General features: G+C 29.8%; 1 protein-coding gene across 1 annotated transcript; it reads left to right on the top strand.

Annotated features, from left to right (window-relative positions):
- The first annotated feature begins 18639 nt into the window (after positions 1-18639).
- LOC129962812 (uncharacterized) lies at positions 18640-19098 on the top strand. Its single transcript, XM_056076810.1, has one exon. The coding sequence runs from the start codon at positions 18640-18642 to the stop codon at positions 19096-19098; it is 459 nt and encodes a 152-aa protein (XP_055932785.1).
- Positions 19099-20029: the final 931 nt, after the last annotated feature.

Here is a 20029-nt window from a genome sequence, read left to right as displayed (position 1 = left end):
AAGTCCTTCTGTCCAGCTGTTCGAACATAATTAACATGATAACTACAAAAGGAAGAGAGCTAGATGGATAAAATTTGGTTACGGAGAATTAGCATCTATAGATTATAGACCAATTGAATCTTGAGCAAAATCCAGGGAGGGGTTTATAGTGCTCTGTATATTAGAAACATGCAAACTCGGTAACTCAAAAACGGAATTGTTTAAATGCATTAAATTTGATATGGGATTGTGTGACTACAAGTATAGTTTTGGATCAAATTTTTGTTTCAATCGAGTGGGGAAAACGCATCTGAAATCCAAATTGGGTTTTCGAATACTATCAACTGCACTCAAGGAATTAATCGCCAAATAACTCGCCAAGAATGACACGATAAATTCAGTAAAAATAATACTAAATTCACGTCAAAGGTTTATATTTCGTAAAAAGGGGTCCAAAGCTAAGCAAAGAATTCTTGAGATAATATCTTTAATGCGAGAAAGCTTCGGGAAGACCATTCCGTTCGATTTAAATGCACTTTTTTCTTGTTTATTATTTTAATGCCAAATTATTGACTAATATCCATTAAACTTTGAAATATATTTCTAAAAATGGAATTCTCATTTAATATAGTTTAGTTTTTAGTTTAGTTATATTAATGTCCCGTTTGAAGCAACACTAGGGCTATTTTGGGACGGACCTCGTAATTTTGAACCGTGGTCAGATGACGAGGACGACACCTGAGCTGGCACCTCCCTCTCCACACGTATTTAACGTGCAACAGACCCCCTTACACGACGGTTCTTCGGTGGAATCTGGTCTCGAACCTGAAACTCTCCGGTTCCGAAGCCGAGACCTTATCACCAGGCCACCGCTGCCTCTCTCATTTTATATAAGGAATTCCATATCACAATTTTTATAACTCATCAACTGATTACTCAAAATTACAAATACTATACGTATTCGAGCTATTTTAATCCAGAACATTTGAAATAGTATTCGAAATCGAGTATTGCCGCTTAAGAAAGATATTGTAAAAATTTACTAAAAAAGATGACCTTGTGAATGAAAAAAATAATTAATACATTTATCAGGAGCATATTAATTATTACGATGGAGGATTTTGCAGTTTTATTGCATGACAATTAATTTTAAAACAGCGAGAAACGTTCAGATAATTTGTTGATGGATTGTTCAAATAGAGCCTGCCTTCGAGGATCGATTGTCTACCAGGTGACGACGGATGGAATGTCGATGAAAGGAGTACCGGCTCAGGTTATGTTGTCATTAACCATCTGCTGAAATTAATGTTCTTATTAACAAACTCGTAGAAGCTCTAAATGAATCATAAATCTAAACAAATAGCTTAATCTATCAAGATATGAGGCCAAGATCATCTTATCAATGAAGGTAGGAACTTTAAATCATTTTTGTTCTATTTTCTTATCTCCATAAACAGATTACTGAGTGTTTGAAACCCCATGTGGGTATTCTCTTTTCAGTTTTGGTTCATTTACAAGAAAATTCACAAATACGTTTTATTTCGAAGTAAACAATACACTTGTTTTCTTAACAATTAATAATAATAATAATTTAAATACTGCATTTATTTCAAATTTTAAAAGATAATAACTCTTAATTTTTTTAAAAAACTTCTGATTAAAATATTTTTAAATATCGAATATTAATTGTGATTTTGTTAAAAAATTATCCCTTTTTATTTTATGAATTATTATTTATGAATTTCTCCAGATAAAATTATATAGTTATCATACAGATAAATGTGTTTATGTTTGTGTGCGCGTGTACATGCATGCATGCGTGCGTGTATGTCCTTTTTTTGTTGTTTATATTGCATTTTACAACAGCTGACCCATGACTGAAACATAATTTTGCTGTCACTAAATAATTGGATTTTTTATATGTTATTAGTTTATTACTATAAAGTTACTTGCATTGATTTTCGAAAGCATTAAAGAAGGGAATATAATTTATAAATATCAAGTTTAAAATAGATAACCCTCGTAAAGGGACAGTGTCTTTCAAAATAGTAGAAATACTCATTGAATAAAAATAAAATCAATCACACATTTATGAGATAATATGAACACTATTAAGATTGTTCGACTTATGTACTATTTTATAAATATGTAAACAGATTTCAGTCAAAATCAAATATCAAAATAAATATTTAATTAATCAAATATTTATTATATTAATCAAATATCACTGTCGATAGCCTACTTTTGAAAATGTTGGCTCTTATTTAATCTGGACGATGTTCTGAGATAATAAATGCTCCGAAGGCTATAATTTTATATATTTATGTTTGAAATCTTATTGTAGAAACAAATATTACTTGAAGTAAGTTTTCACAATACCTGCATTGCCTTGAATTATAACTGCTCTGCTGGTTATACCAATCTTCTGGACAGAGCCTACGAATTAACAGAGATTTGCTACCAGGGTCAAATGCTCTACAACTAAGTGACATCAATTAATGTCCATTAACTGGTCAGTTAACCACCAATGAATGGATACAGTTGGGCATAATACTGTAATGGATGCTAGCAGTTTCTGTCTCCGACTAATGGCTGCTGTCTTTCTATCATCAGACATCGAAACTATATATATATAAAATCAATGAAATTCCTTAGCTATACATGATTCTTTAGAATTTTGTAATGTAGTTAAGTTTTCAAACAACCTGCAATCTAAAAATAAATGAATAATATGGTTGTCCATCACCATTTACTAGATTATTAAATATTTTAACACGTTTTGTTGATTCCCATTCCTCTGAATCTGAAATCAATTTTAAATTAATTTCTCGAAGAGCTAAAGACCTGAAACTTTAATTATTATTTAGAATTAGATAGCAATGCAATACTAATTCCCTTGTTAAGAGTTCCCTTGTTTAAGAGTTCATAAGAGTTCATTGATTCATCAGAAAGTTAGTTTTAAAACAATTGTAAAATTTCACACACAAGACAAAAAGCAGAATAAATTATTTAATAAAAATTAATGCATCACTTTTTAAAAGAATTAAAATGTATAAAATAATTTATTCTAGTGTCGCACAAATCTATAACTCCATACAGATTGTCCTAAAAGTTTGCTTTTATAGGAGAAATTACTTTATGCATTTTTGTCTATTTTAGAAACATGGTATAGAAAAAAATTATTATTTATTGCACAGAACAATCGTATTTTTTAACAAATTCAGACTAATCTAATATATAAAATTCTCGTGTCACAGTTTTCGTTGCCATACTCCTCCGAAACGGCTTGACCGATTTTGATGAAATTTTTTGTGCTTATCCGGTATCTATGAGAATCGGCCAACATCTATTTTTCATCCCCCTAAATGTTAGGGGTAGTCCATTATTAATTAAAAACTAACTTTCCCGCCAAAAAAATCTTCCATTTTCCCCATCGCCAAATAAGTAAGGCATCAGTTGTTTTTTTCTCCCAACAATAATTAGGCTAGGGTTAAAATTTTTCGACGGATTATTTCAAACGATTCTGTTTATTTTCTTAATGTTTTATGCATTTAAAATTAAACATTGTTAATTAATCCATGTTTCACATTCATTCTGAAGTACTTTTGAATTAAAATAACACAGAATAAAGGAAATTAAAAATGTCTAATCTGCATAGCGTTACCCCAACTGGCGTAGAAAAATTTACGCATTTGCGTTGACGTAACTGGCGAAGAAAATCCACGCATGCGCATTGTTCTGATTGTTGGCATGACAACCAACGGACGATTTAAATTATTTTTAGGTTAGTTGCATGCTTTTGTAAGTAAAATGTATTTATGTTAGTTATATATTTTTTGTATATGCTTATAGTTTTAAGTACATCGTTTTTTAAGTAGATTTTTTTAAACCTGTTTTCGACCGATTATTTTAAACGATTCATTTTATTTTCTTAGTGTTTGATGCATTTAAAATTAAACATTGTTAATGAATCGATCTGTTCATGATGAATCTGAGAAATTTTTGTTGACAAATTCTTGAGATATTACATAAATTAAGAAAGATATTCTTTAGTGACCATAAAGTTTAAACGCTCAGTGACTCTATTATCAGTAATCATATTATTAAAAAAAATGCTTTGTTTCAGTAAAAAATATTATATTAATTGCAGATTAATCATTTACACTGTAATTTAAAGCATAATTTCTACGAGGGGTAACAGAAAATTAGAGAGATATATATCACGCTATAACTGAAGGCCTTTATAATATTATGAGTGAATTATATGACTATCAAAATTTGAAGTTTTAAAATATTTTGCTGAAGAATCTATTAAAGTTGGAATTGCGTAAAATGTTTAATGGTACGACCGGAGTTTTATCCCCTGCTTGGCGAAATTTTTAAAAATCGCAAACAACGGCCTTGCGAAATGTTCAAAAGCAAAGAAGCAGATGTTCAATTATAGTGCATAATAAAGATTGCCAGCTTTGGTGCGTTATCGCAACTTGGCGAAGAAGGGGGTTAAACTCCGGTTAAACCTATTTAATTATTAAAATTTAAACGAACATTAAGATTGGCGAACCGGCTGGTCGCCAAAGGCGGCTAGTATTTAAATATATTCAAGAATACTTTTGAAATACGTTGTTTTTGCACTTTAAGTTTGTTTTAATTTTATATTTACTGGCAATTTATGAAAACAGCAGTGATATATATAATGTCTAGGCGTTTTTAGACCATGTATGAAATAGGTTATGCCCTTTTCAATAAAATACAAATAAGAATTATTTGAACATGTTATACACTTGTCCTAGAAACTGCATGTAATATCTAGGCACTTAGTAGAATGAAAATACTTATTTAGGAAAAAAGTATCATGTTAAGGCTTTTATTTCAAAGGTGGGTATTCTATAGAGCAAAAGTTATTTAGAATAAAAATAAAAGAGTGTCTCTAAAAATCTTTTTTTCAAAATACGCAGGCACAAATGACAATTATGCTTAATCTTTTATTATATCTTTCTTATTAAATAAAACAAAAATAAATATGAATCTACTTTTTACATCAAAAGAAAATAATTTTATTTTCAATTACATGTCATTTTATTTCTTATGAAAAATAACTGGTATGCTGTATATTTGCAGCTTTGTCATTTGAGATGCACAGAAATCCTGAAAACGTGTAAAATATTAATGGTTCCATTCTCGCCTAAGAAGCTTTAAGTATTCTTTAGAACTTTGACGGTAGCATACAACATCATTTTTGTATCTTTGATCGATTTCGGTTTTATTTTTTATCGGATTTATTTATAAGGTTGCTATTATGTTACTGAGTTTGCCTTTTCTTAGTTTTGCAATTATTTAAATTTCTAACATTTTAAATATTTTTTAACTCCTACATATTGGTCCAAGTAAAAATTATAATGTTATACATCTGACTAGACACTATTGTACCTCAGCGTATTATGAAAACACTTGGAAATGTTAAAATAACTTTTAATTACATAAATTTGTAAGAGAACTGTTTTTGATCAAAACTCGAGTTTTTGTAAATAACAGGAGATAATTAAAAAGAAACAGCAATTTGTTTTTAATAAATCTGTTCCTTTTCTAATATATTCACTAATTTGCCATCTAATGAATTAAAAAATAGTCTCCTTCTTCAGAAAGCTAACAATAAACTCGAAGCTAATATCTCATTGCAATTTGTTTGAAATCCAAGAGGGATCTATCATTTTTTTGTTGTTGTTTAGTTTTAGTTTTAGTTACATTAACGTCCCGTTTTAAAATAACACTGGCGCTATTTTGGGATCGACCTCGTAATTTTGAACCACGGTCAGATGACGAGGACAACACCTGAGCTGGCACCCCCCTCTCCACACCACACCAGCAGGAGGACGTTTGGCCATAACGGATTTTGCGTGCAACAGACTCCCTTACACGACGGTTCTTCGGAGGAACCGGGTCTCGAACCTCAAACCCTAAGGCTCTCGAGCCGAGACCTTACTACCAGGCCATCGTGGCCCCTTTTGTTGTTGTTGTTGTTATTGTTGCTGTTGGTAAGGACAAACTCATAAATAAAATGCATTGCTGATATAACAGCAGTAAATATCCAAAGGTATATCTGTATAAATTCTCTTTTGTGGTATTGTTTTCTAGGGATCAAATATCTTCAAGTAGCTAGGATAATGTATTCCTAAGCTGACTTTTTCTATATAATCTGAAGATTAAACTACTTAATCAAGAAATTGCACGATGCGTATACCAAATTATAGATTGATATATGCTTACAAATCGGAAATGTTTTAATTCATAATTCCTTCCAGAGTAAACTTCTAATCTATAAGGGAGTGAAAAAGAGATTATATATGTCAAATTTCTTAGATATATTAAACGATCCATCTTTTCAACGATTTTTCATATTGGAATGGATGGCCTTATGAAAGTTCATATGAACAATAGTAAAATAGAGATTGTATGCACAAATTAGAAGAACTCTCACAATGAGGCGAAATCTCTTTGAATCAAAAATGTATAATTTCATCTAAACAAGAAATATTGCAACTTTTATCTGGTCAAAAGAGCAATACGGTTCATGCTTTTATATACAGTTTAGTAAGTATATGGTATAATTATACATCGTTACATTATTAATTTCTGGTATATTAATTACAAAAGTACAGAGGAAGTAACATTTAAATCGTCAAGAAATAACGTGGCTGAAATAGATATAATTCTAGACAACATATCTTTGGATTCCGTAATATAAAATGTAGAGATTCAGCTAGATTTCGAATCAGTTACAATACTTTCTTTTTCGTAGACAGGAAAATAAATATTGTCTTTTCAGAAAAAATAAATGAAAGACACATATTCTTAAAACACTAACCCCATTTCTCTAAACAAAGATGTCAAATTCACTCTTATATTTTCACAAAATTAACAATATCTGTATTTTCACATAATCTTTATCCATTTTTTTTTTCTTTCCTGAAGATCCAAATAATGAGAAAACATAGGAGACAAAATAGATGAAATTTGCTTGTGAATGTAAGAAACCAGATTTGCAAGTCCTCAACTAACCGTCTGCAGTTTCAATCCTAAAGTCTCCCCTTTCCCCCCTACCTCAAACTTAATTTTCTTACGGACTTTTGAATAAAAGGAAGAATATAGCTTGGAAAGGTGTATAAATATAAAAGGAAACTTCAAAACAACAATAAAAGAGCCCTGACCATTGTCCAGTTAAGAAATACGCAGTACTTTTCCAGCTTGGTAGCCGTTCTATTTGAACAATAGAACGTACACAAAGCTGTAAATTTTTTTCTTGCTTTCTTTTTCACATGAAAGTAGTCGGACAGAGAAACAGGTTGTCATGACAACAAGCGAAAAGACGCACTTTCTGCCTTGATTGCTTGTCTTGAAAGGAAAACTACGCTCCAGGAGAAGTTTCATAGGTTTCACTACAAAATATGAAAATTCCCCTGAGAGATTGGAAATGCCGCCACGTAGCTGTAACAACTGAAGCAGAAAGAGAGTCTCTTAAAATGTAATATTTTCGAAAAATACAGATATTCAAGTGCTGAATGTTTATCAATATTGTTATATTTTGAAATTTTTTTAATATGTGTTCAATTCTGAAATGCTCTATAGTGCTGTCCTGAAGTGTTTCCTTATCTTTTAGCATAATTAATGTTTTGTATTAGCAAATTATATAATTCTCTTTATGATAAAAGGTGAAAATTCAATAACATTTTTAAAGGTGAAAATTAAATAATTTTTTTAATGGAAATATGAAGAAACATTAATCAACCTAATAGAAATGGAAACTATAAAAGTTTGAATACCAGATGTTAGACGAATGAACAAGTAATGATTAAAGAAATCATTAAAGGAAAAATAATTGTTGTTAAACATACATAAAAATTAAAGCTTGACTATATTATGCTGGTTTGTGAGAAATGAACAACGAGTTGGAATCAGAATCCACTTTTAATATCAAATGCTAACTTTTCTTTTCAAATAATCACATTGTCTTATAAGAAGATACAAGAAAAAAATAAGAAGAAATAAGAAGATAAGAAAACGTTACTTTTAAAATACAATACTAAATTCAATAAAAATTTCATATTTTCTTAAATTAATAATTTTTGTTTCTAATCTTTTGAGTGCCTTATCAAAAATATGGAACGTTTTATTAAATTATTTTTAAAAAATTTTAAAAGATTTTCAACAAGGAATTTTAAAGCATACTGTTTCATTTTATTTTTATGAAGAAAGTATTTGAAACGTGATGACTGAAACCAACAAAATCGAAAAAACTAGAAATTCGATGAGATATTCTATATTATTAAGTCATTGTAGTTTTAAAATAAACATTTAATAACTTTCTTTTAAGAAAAAATTAAAATTTGTATTAGATACTACAAGATTCGGGGGATTTTTAAATGGCTTGATATAAATTTCAGTAAAACTTAATTTTTTTAAGGCTATATGATTATTTACAGAAACTTTTTATGGGAAAACCGAAATCAGTAAAAACTTGGCAATAAAACTCAATAGAAAATTCTATGTTACGTTTGAATAAATGTTTCACTTTGTTTAAATGTTGAACTCTTTTTAAAAATGAACGCCTATTAGCCGATGGAAATCCTCGTTTTGAACAATTAGCTAATTATTTCATTATTTATTTAAAATATATATTCATTAAAAATTAAATTACCATAAGAATCTGGCCTTTTTTATCAAATAGAACGCCTTCAAAGGACTTCAAAGTAGAAATTGGCGGAAAATGGAAAACATGTTAGCCAATCTCCTTTGATGTACTTCTAAAAATAGTAAATTGATTTCACGCGGTCTGAAACATCTCCAGGGCATTCATTTCGTGCTGAAGGGCTTGTGAGTGGTTTGGAATGTATTTAATAAGGATTCATGTTATACTGTAAAGAAGAATCTAGTTTGTTATTCTTTTTATATGTGTTTTTAATGTCTTAATATTTAAAAAGGCATTCAAATTATAAAAATCGTAAAGGCGGTGTGGGACACAAAAATCGTCAAATTTTCGAAATTTTTTTAGCTGAAAAAATTTTGCATGCTTTTCTGCTTTAAATAACATTTAAATCATGTTTCTGTCTTAATTAGAACGAGAGATATCATAATTTTTGTTGACCACTGCTTTGAAATTCCAACTTGCAAAAAGGCGTTGCCATGGCAACTTCATCTCTTTAAATGTAAACATACATTTCCCGGCACTGTTTTAGCTTAATTTTTGATTTTTTTTTAAATAAATTTTTAAAGAATTTATTTTAAATCCTAGATTTAGTTTGTATGCAACTCAACTCCTTCAATAATGAAGTGAAGCGAAGAGATTCAGTGTTTATTAGAACCTCTGTGTTGACATTTCATGAGACAACGTGCTTTTTAATTTTCTGCTCTAAAGTTTGTTTTCTTAATTGTAAATGTAAAATTAAATTAAAATAAACACTTGTGAGGAAGGGAGGTGTCTCTTATGCATCTGGAAGCTTTTAAAATGTATTTAAATAGTTTTGATTCTTATAAATTTTATTTTTAAACTTTAAACGCATTTTTAACCATGTTGCGTTTTTTCATTATTTGTTGTGATCAAATTGATATAAGTCCAGATCATATAAAGATAGAGGTCTGAAATTTGAAACACATACTTTTCAAACTGTTTGCCTTAATTTTGATTCAGCAAATTAAAAAAAAAATTTTTACTTTTTAAGATATGAATTTTTTTTTAAAAAGTACCCAAGAATTTTTCAAAATTTTCATTCAATTTTTTTAATTTTTTTTTTTTAATTAATATTTTTTAAATTGCCGAATCAAAATGAAAGAATATATATTTGTGTTTGATTTAATGAAAAAATTTTGAAAATTGATCAAAAATATTTTGAGTTATATCGATTTAAAACAACGTCACTTTTTTTAAAAAAAATTTAAATTTTAAGTTTAAAACAAATTTTTGAAAACTTTTGTGTTGTGATTTTGCTTATTAATAAGATGGTTGATCAGTACAAAAAATTTCAAAAGTTTAAATTAATTAATAAAAAAATTTTCAAAATGTGTCCCGGACCCCCTTAAAATTCATTAAAATTTAACTGAAACTCTTTCTTAACACTTATTAACCAGCGGAAGTGTTTCCTCTAAACATTTTCTCAGTAAAAGTATTATCCCGAGAAAGTCTTGCGTAGCATTGGTGTACAATAATTACGAAATATTAACCTTTGGCGTGACTTTACCATTTTTATTAAATATATCGTATCATCCTTGGCAAGTTAGTTGTCGATTTATCCCTCGCGTGTGGTTCATATATCCGAAAAACGATGTATGTATTTGTACTCAAAGTTGTAAGTATTTAGTTTATGGTCTTCCGTCATTGCATATTGGTCTTAAAAATATGTGCATTCTTCAAATCAAAGAAAATTAACAAAGAAAATTATTTTCTTTGTTAGAAATTTATGTTGTATGTTTCCCATCAAATAAAACATATAAAACTTTATTCCCATTGTTAAAATGAAATTTTTAAACAAAAATCATAGAAAACCGCTAAAGGCTTTCAAGACGGAAAAGTGAAGGCATAATACTTGAAAAATCCCTACCAAACCCAGATGGAATTCATTTTTAATGAAATACAGAACCAAAACTTTTCAGAATATGCCAGAAGTTCTTGAGATGTTATTTTTTAACAAAATTACCTTCGCCCACATTTTGAGAGACCAATAGAAAACTATTATCGTTCAGCTAGGATTTGCAAACTGTCCGCTGTATTTCCTCACACTTGTTGATTCTGCAGATTAATGTTTATTTTTTTTAATCCAGAATTTTTCATAACGTGTTTCATTTCTCACTAAAATGTCAAAAACTGATTAGAGAACTGGATTTTTTTTCATTTATTTTTTATTATTAATTTATTGGTTTGAGAATTTTGAGGCCACAAAATGCACAGGCAGAAAACTGCCGATTTATAATTTTTGAAGCAATAATTTTTCGCTTTTAGGGTTATAAAAAAAATGGTATCGTCACATTTGGCAACTTATCTCCAATAAAAAGTTACAACTTTGTGCGAATGTCCGCTATAAACCCGATTCTCCTATCTGGCCAATAAAATATAGGGTCGTAAGAAGTTATCGCCCGAAGAAGCTCAGAGAATAAAACGAGAGTCAACATGAAACAGCTAGTAGAAGTACCGAAAGGTGTGCGTATGTATATATATATATATATATATATAATCACTTTTTCTAGCTGGCAAAAAAAAAAGTTTTGGAGCTAGAAAGATTTTGAGATTAAAAAAACCTCGTTTTTCTAAATATTGAAGCATGCGTAATCTGATAGTCAGATAATTATACGTATAAAAAGTATATAAAACTCACAATAAACAAAATAATCCAACAAGAGAATATCAGTTTATAACCTATTTTTAAATATCATGACACCATGTATTTTCTTTTAAAAGCAGCTAGATTTTTGGTACTGCTAAAAAATTAAAAGTTAACCTAAGATGGATTTCTGCTTCAATGTTCTTTCACAGTATTCGTTTATGGAAATACAGAAAATTTTGAAAAAAAGATGTATTTCCTTTGTGGAATACAATATTTTTTTCAAACAATTTAAGCACAAATATCTATACTTATAATAAAGCTCAATGTGTGTGTGTGTGTGTGTGTGTGTGTGTGTGTGTGTGTGTGTGTGTGTGTGTGTGTGTGTGTGTGTGTGTGTGTGTGTGTGTGTGTGTTGGCGCTCTACAGGCCAGGTCATTTGACATACAGCTATCAAATTTGGTACATGTATAACTTAGAGGTCGGGAATGTGCACCTGGGGTCCCTTTTTTTGAAATTTTAATTATTAATTAAAAATTAACTTTCCCGCCAAAAAAATCTTCCTTTTTCCCCACCGCCAACTTTTCCGCCAAAAAATTCTTCCATTTTCCCCACCGCCAAATGAGAGAGGCTTCAATTTTTTTTTTCTCCCAACAGTAATGAGGCAAGCGTTAACATTTTTCGGCGGATTATTTCAAACGATTCTGTTTATTTTCTTATTGTTTTATGCATTGAAAATTAAACATTGTTAATTAATCCATGTTTCAGATTCATTCTGAAGTACGTTTGAATTAAAATAACACAGAATAAAGGAAATTAAAAATGTATAATCTGCATAGCGTTACCCCAACTGGCATAGAAAAATTCACGCATTTGCGTTACCGGAGATGGCGAAGAAAATTCACGCATGCACATTCTGATTGTTGCCATGACAACCATTATCAACGGATGATTTAAATTATTTTTAGGTTAGTTGCATGCTTTTGTAAGCAAATTGCATTTATGTTAGTTATATATTTTTTGTATATGCTTATAGTTTTAAGTACATCCTTTTTTAAGTAGATTTTTTTTAACCTGTTTTCAATTATTTAAATTATTTTTAGGTTAGTTGCATGCTTTTGTAATTAAATTGTATTTATGTTAGTTATATATATTTTTTGTATATGCTTATAGTTTTAAGTACATCGTTTTTTAAGTAGTTTTTTAAACCTGTTTTCGACCGATTATTTTAAACGATTCATTTTATTTTCTTAAAGTTTGATGCATTTAAAATGAAACATTGCTAATGAATCGATCTGTTCATGATGAATCTGAGAAAATTTTGTTGACAAATTCTTGAGATATTATATAACTTAAGAAAGATATTCTTTAGTGCCCATAAAGTTTAAACGCTCAGTGACTCTATTATCAGTAATCATATTATTAAAAAAAATGCTTTGTTTCAGTAAAAAATATTATTATATTAATTGCAGTTTAGACATTTCCATTTTAATTTTAAGCATAAATTCTACCGGAACTAACAGAAAATTAGAGAGATACATATTATGTTATGGCTGAAGGACTTTATATTATTATGAGTGAATTACATGACTATTAAAATTTGAAGCTTTAAAATATTTGATGAAGAAGCTATTAAAGTAGAAATTACATAAAATATTTAATTATTAAAATTTTAATGAGCATTAAGATTGGCGAACAAGCTGGTCGCCAAAGGCGGCTAGTATAAAATAAATGTCACTTTAAACTTGGCTCAAGAACTAACCTTTAAATCTCAAGAAAGTGGTATGAACTAGTTGAAATATTATTTAAAATTATATGGAAGTTGTAATTCATGCTGTTTGAATTAACAAATATATGGTTGAAGAAAATCAGAAATATAAATTTTTATATAAATGTCCAGTATTTTTTTCCATACTTACAAATGGAGAGCACGAGCTTGGAAATTGAGTTCGGATGAGATTTAGTATATTAGTCGTATGCTTTTAGGACGCTCATTCATTGAAGTATTAAAAGGCAATAGCCAGTCAATTTTAAGAAAATCTCCCTCACACTTTCAACATAGCTTATATACTAATAATGTGTTTTCTTTGCCGATTACCTGAAGAATATTGCCGATTTAGGCGTCGGCATAGCATTCACGAGACCCGAGCTTGATCCAGGGCTAGTATAGTTTGCTTTTCTTATCGTTTTCTTATCTGAATCATTTCAAATTAATTTAACAAGTTATAAAAAAGTTTTAATTAATATGTTTTTTATTTTTATGCAAAAATAAATATTTATTTTTCCATATTCTTCGATTATGATTCAATTTTTAAAATTAAAATAATTATAAATATGTATACGTTTTTTTTAATGTTCTTTTAAGTAATTAAATATCAATCAAAAATAGTGTTCCATATCTCTCTCAAAAATAAATATTCATTCACCTAACACTTGAACCATAATTTTATTTTTAAGCAAGAAAAATAATTATAAACAAAACTTAAATGATGATAAATATTAATTATAATTGCTAGTATCATTTAAATCCTCGCTCCTTGTTAGTAGAAAATGCTAATGAATGTCAGCTTAAACAAGAATTGCTAGTTGACTTTTGATCGTTTTCGAGTCAACCATTGAAATCATTTAAATTATTCAAAATAGTGATACTTCAAATCTAGATCAGTATCTTTACATCTAATGTGTACGTGATTAAGTTACAGCATTTCAGCAAAATTTCAATAAATAAAGCAAAATAATTTAATAAAGTTAAAAAATTTTAAAAAATACAATTTTAATGAAAAATATCCTTTAGAGATACTCTTGATTCTCCATAATATTAATTAATCATTTAAGAACAGCCTTTTGAGAAATAATCTCACTTTACAATAATAGATTTCTATTCTAAAATTAATTAAAATAGAATTAAGTTCTTAAATGAATAGAACTAAAACATGGCAGCACACTTTACTCTCGTGAATTCGTTTTTAAAATACTAAAAAGATTTAGTTCTCAAAAATTATTTCTTTTTTTCACGTATTCAATTATTTGACTACTTGACCCTTTGTGAAAATGCTTCTCTTTAAAAAAAATCTTATAATTGAAAAGAAAACTATCTTCAGAGTGAACGCAAACATAAGAGAGCGCATGGTTTTTTCTCTCATATTAATTGAATAATACGAATTGAAAAATCAAGTACCAGGAAATAATTTCAGACTAATTAATAAAGATTCAAACAAGGCTAAGATTAAATAAAAAATAATAAGCCAAATTAATTAATTGATTTCAGAGGAGTTATTCTTTGTCGTTCTAAGTTATACTTGATCCGGTAAATGGAAACCCTAAGAAGCATTTAATTAAAAAGGGTATTCTCTGTTTATCAAAGGAAGGTCTTAATCTCACTTCAGAAATAATTTTCTTCTTAATATTACTTCGGAAAAAATGTTTTTTATAATTATAATAAATTTATTCATGTTTAAAAAAAGCATTTTCCCTTCCATGAATATGTCAGCTAAAAATGAATATTTTTAAGTTTTTACAAATGAAGGAAAAGTATTGTTAAAATCAAACACATTTCAATACATCTTCCAAAATTTGAAAGTATTCTAGTTAAGAGTGAAATTCACAAAATCCTATTATTTTCTAGAAAACTAAACAGTTTTTTGAAAACGTTGTAAAAGTTTTATTAATATTTAAAATGCTATTATTTTCTAGAAAACTAAATAGTTTTGCAAAAAGGATGTAAATGTTTTATTAATATTGAAATATATATTGAAAACTAGTATGGCAACATTTATACATCTAATGAGGGGTTTGCATAAAACGATATATTGATGAAAAATTATTTCATAAATTTCAATGGGCAACTTTGATAATTACAAATTTAATATTAAAAATGTAAATTCATTCAAAATTAGAAAAGTTTTTTAAAAGTTTAACAGTATATTGCTTCATAAAATTGAAAACAATAATTAAATATAAAATTTAACATTTACTGCAAATGCAGGAAAATTAATATCTTCATTCCATATCTTGTGCGAAAAATAATACTTCACACGATTTATGTGTACGAGGGGTTTATTAAAAATATTCTAAATCGTTTTCTGAAATACTCATTGTCATGAATCGAATTAAACTTAAATATTTTTCGACTGTTGTTTTGACTAAAAAAAAAGTTAAAAAACCTTTTGTCATGAATCGAATTAAACTTAAATATTTTTCGACTGTTGTTTTGACTAAAAAAAAAGTTAAAAAACCTTTTGTCATGAATCGAATTAAACTTAAATATTTTTCGACTGTTGTTTTGACTAAAAAAAAAAGTTAAAAAACCTTTTGTCATGAATCGAATTAAACTTAAATATTTTTCGACTGTTGTTTTGACTAAAAAAAAAGTTAAAAAACCTTTTGTCATGAATCGAATTAAACTTAAATATTTTTCGACTGTTTTTTTGACTAAAAAAAAAGTTAAAAAATCTTTTAATGTAGCCCACTGCGTTTTTAAAAAAAGTGAGTTAAATTCTCTGGGTTCTTTATCATCGCTTAAATTAGCACCAAATAATTTGTCGTTCATAATTTTATCAGTCATGATACCGTTAATACAGTACTCATACACTTCAATAATTTTCAATATTTTTGTTTGCATTAAGGACTCTAAAAATTGTTTCAAATTGTTAAATTACCCTTGGTAAGAATTACAGAAATTACTTCCTCTTCAACAAATCTTGCTGTATCGTTCATGTCGTTCTTAGCATGGAATTTTAGAATTACTAAATAGTCATGTTTCCCATTAATAGCGGTAAAGCACAAAGCTCTCATCTGCTATTCCGTAACATTGTGTCAAAATTGGGCATGCACCTGTTACTTATATGTAATAAAGCAATTAAAAACTGTAATTTTAACTTAATAATAAGACAATTTTAAAAATGGTGAATGGAAACTCTCGACGGAGAAAATATAATGAAGTATTAAATATATAGAAATATTATTAAGTAGTGATATGAAAATTTATTATTTGAAGAAATTTATTAGCCCTTTGCAGTCGAATATCTCTTCTCTGGCACCATTCAAGACGGTGCATCATTTTGACGTTTTATTTATTTATTTTTAATTTTGATTATTAAAAATATCTACAGTGGGGTGTTGAAACTTTATTTACACCCCTCGAGGTTCAAGATTTTCTGCCCGAGGACGCTGTGTCCCCTCTGGGTTTTGTTTGTATTAGCCAGTCTTGTTGTGTACGTGGTGATGTCGAGATGTATTACTTTGTCTTTGTGCACTTTCCTGTGTAAATGCTTTATTTACACTGTCTCCTGCTGTGTGTGAATAAAATGTGAAAAATTCACTAGTTGACTCAAGTTCCTTTCTGATAGGTAAGAGCTTTTCGAATCATTCCATTGGCTATTGAATTGAAGTCTAATCATTTTTGGTGCCGAAACCCGGAAAACGCCCAATTCGACCGGAGATACCTTTAGATGCGAAACTAAAACTAGATGCGAATTACTTAAAATGGATCTGTAATGTTTAAAAAAAGTTAGAACCCCTGTCAGAAAGGCGGCAACAGAGCATTTTAAACAATTAGAGCAGGAAATAAACAAAACGGATGGATGATCTTTAGATATAATCGAAGAACTGTTAGCAGAATTATTAGACAAAGATGATCAACTAAAGAAGAGTGACTCAGAGATTTTAAATTTATGCAAAGCGCAAGATCTGACTCACGAAGTGGAACGGCAACAAGAATACAGGGATCAAATCATAACTTGGAAAATGCAATCTGAGAAACTTTTGCGAAAAAAAAATGAAAGCGAAACTATCAATGATAGAAATACTAACAGAAACCCTCAACAATGTTCAGTCAAACTTCTGAGATTACAAATATCTCGATTTTATGGGGACATTCTGAAATTTAAAGGCTTTTATTTTCAATCTGATATAGTCATACATAAAAATTCAAATATTTAATTATTTGAAATCTTATTTAGTTAACGATGCTGAAATGGCCGTTCGTAGCTTGCTTAAAAAGCAGAAAATTTTGATGTTGCGATAAATATTCTAAAAAAAAAGATTCGGTAGAACCGAGATGATTATTGAAGCTCATATGTCCCAAGTATTAAATTTAAATCCTGTACAAAAAGCAAACAATGTTAAGTCGTTACGCAGATTATATTTTATATGTGAAACGCACTTACGCGGTTTAGAAAATAATGGGGTTAGTCGAAACAGTTAGTAGGGCACAGATGTATGCACAGAATCTAGAGTTAGAACTTACGAAAAACCTAACCATAAATATGGAAAACTCAATAAGAATAAATTTGAGTTATTTAACCAAAATAACCAAACAAGCGTGAATACTCCGCATGCATCTGCCTTTGTAATAGATGAGAAAAGATGTTTATTTTGTGTAAAACCTAAATCCGACCACGATTCTTCACCTTGCCCTTTGCCGGTTCAGGAAAGAAAGGCACATTTGAGAAGAAACGGAATATGTTTCTAGCGCCTCACGAAAGCAGAAAATGTTTACAAAAATGGCACCACAAAACGGACATGTGGTAAATGTAGCCGTAGGCATTCTGAGCTGATCTGCGACACGCCAACGCCTCCTGAACCACAACCCCCGATAGACACAAGGGGTGAAAGGTTGGAAGTAGAGAGGGAGGAAGTCGTAACTTGTTCGAACATAAATATCATTGGGGATGAGGTACTTTTAGAAACTTGTTCGGCTTTATTGAAGTTGGAAGAAAAGAGAAAAATGGTAAATATTCTTCTGCTAAATAAGGCTTCCCAGCGATGCTTTTTGAAGGAAAAAGCTGACACATTAAAATTGCCTATAATGAGAAGAGAAAAACTGTTAGTTTATACATTTGGTTCGAGGGACCCGATAGCAAAAACATATGAAGTTGTAAAGTTTACTCTTTGCAATTCTCGTGACTCTGAAAAAAGTATTGAAATGGAAGCCCTACTTTGCGATGTTATTTCTAGTTCTCCTTTTAAAGTATCGTCTAATAAACGAGAAAAGGTGCTTCGTAAGAAAAATATGCAGCTTTCAAATGCTTGCGAGTCTTTCGGAAACGAATTTTGTCTTTATATTGGAGTGCCATATTTTTGGGAAATTCATTCAGGCAAAAGGGGAAATTTAATTAAAACATTATTTGTAATTGATACAATTTTCAGTAAAGTTGTGAAGGACGAATCTCACCAGTAGATTTAAAATGCGACAAGAACGTTTCTGTTTTAAAAATAGAATGCTGCTCAGCCTTAAATGAAAATTTAAAAATGTTTTGGGAATTGGATTCGATGGGAATAAGAGATAGTGAAAATATCGCTGATAGCGACAAGAATTTAATTGTGCGCTTTGAAAACAACTTAAAATGCAAAAATGGGAGATATAAAACTAAGCTCTGTTGGGATAAAAAATCCTGATGAATTGCATAATAACTTTGATATAGCTAAGTGCAGATTTGAAAATTTATGTATGAGCATGAAAGAAAATAATTGGCTTTTGAATGAATCTAAGAATATTATTGCAGATCAATTAAATCTGGATATTGTTGAGGAATGCTGTTCGAAAAATGAAGAAAATGCATACTGTATGCCTCATTCCGCAGTTGTAAAAATCGACAAAGAAACGATGAAGGTTAGAATGATTTTTGACGCTTCTTCGAAAGGTAAAGGTTATAAATCTTTAAATGATTGTCTTACACCTGGTCCACCTTTGAATCCTAGAATCCTTGATGTGCTATTGAGATTTCGCGAATTTGAGTTCGCATTTTGTAGTGATATACAAGCAACATTTTTAACAATTGAAAAATCTGAAAAGGATAGGAATGATCTATAGGAAAGACAAGATGAAGAAAGGTGAGAAAAGGATAGACTTCCATGGCCAGATAGTCGAGATTCAAGAGCAAGTAGAGAACCCACTAAAGATGACAGGCACACTATAGACAGAACTGAAATTAGTTTTCAAGCAGATTGGTTTGGTTTGGTTATATTAACGTCAACAGGGCTATTTTAGGACGGACCTCGTACTTTTGAACCGCGGTCAGATGACGAGGACGACACCTGAACTGGCACCCCTCTCTCCACACCACACCACACCACACCACACCAGCGGGAGGACGTTTGGTCATGACGGATTTAACGTGCAACTGACCCCCTTACACGACGGTTCTTCGGTGGAATCGGGTCACGAACCTGAAACCCTCCGGTTCCGAAGCCGTGACCTTACCACCAGGCCACCGCGGCCCAGTTTTCAAGCAGAATGTGAAAGAAAAGGAATTAATTCCAGAGAAGAAAGTAAATAAAAGTTTGCTACTCTGGATTGGGGAGAGACTCCATATCTTGTAGAATCTATAAGACGTGAATAATATCATCGCCCACCAACTATAATTCCTAAACAGTTTGAAAATATCAAACCCCGAAAGAAAACTCTCACACCCCTGAGGCGATCTAATGCTGCTGTTACCTCGTCTTCTACACCTGACAAAAAGTTGGAACCTGTTAAAGAAGATATTTCCAGTAAAAAGACTGAATTGGATTCTAGTGTGAAAAAAAGTTAAAGGTGACAAAAAAGATAAGCATAGTGATGATACATCTTGTTCTGAAGTTGATGAAGGCAATCTGGATCATTTGAGACAGAAATATGAAGAGAGTGAAGTATCTGTGAAACCTGCCCTTCGAAAAACTTTAGGAAAAACCACTTTATCTCGAGAATAAAGAGACTTTAATTAGTGAAATTGAAAGTGTGCTTGTTTCCCGTCCTTTGACTT

This window comes from Argiope bruennichi, chromosome 3 (assembly GCF_947563725.1).
Source record: "Argiope bruennichi chromosome 3, qqArgBrue1.1, whole genome shotgun sequence".
NCBI classification, from domain to species: domain Eukaryota; kingdom Metazoa; phylum Arthropoda; class Arachnida; order Araneae; family Araneidae; genus Argiope; species Argiope bruennichi.
The sequence above is the reverse complement of the archived record's forward strand: the minus strand, read 5'-3'. Positions and strand labels throughout refer to the sequence as shown.

Bases quoted from the DNA above. Each gene is read 5' to 3' on its own strand.
- LOC129962812 (XM_056076810.1), top strand. From the start codon at position 18,640: ATGGGAGATATAAAACTAAGCTCTGTTGGGATAAAAAATCCTGATGAA.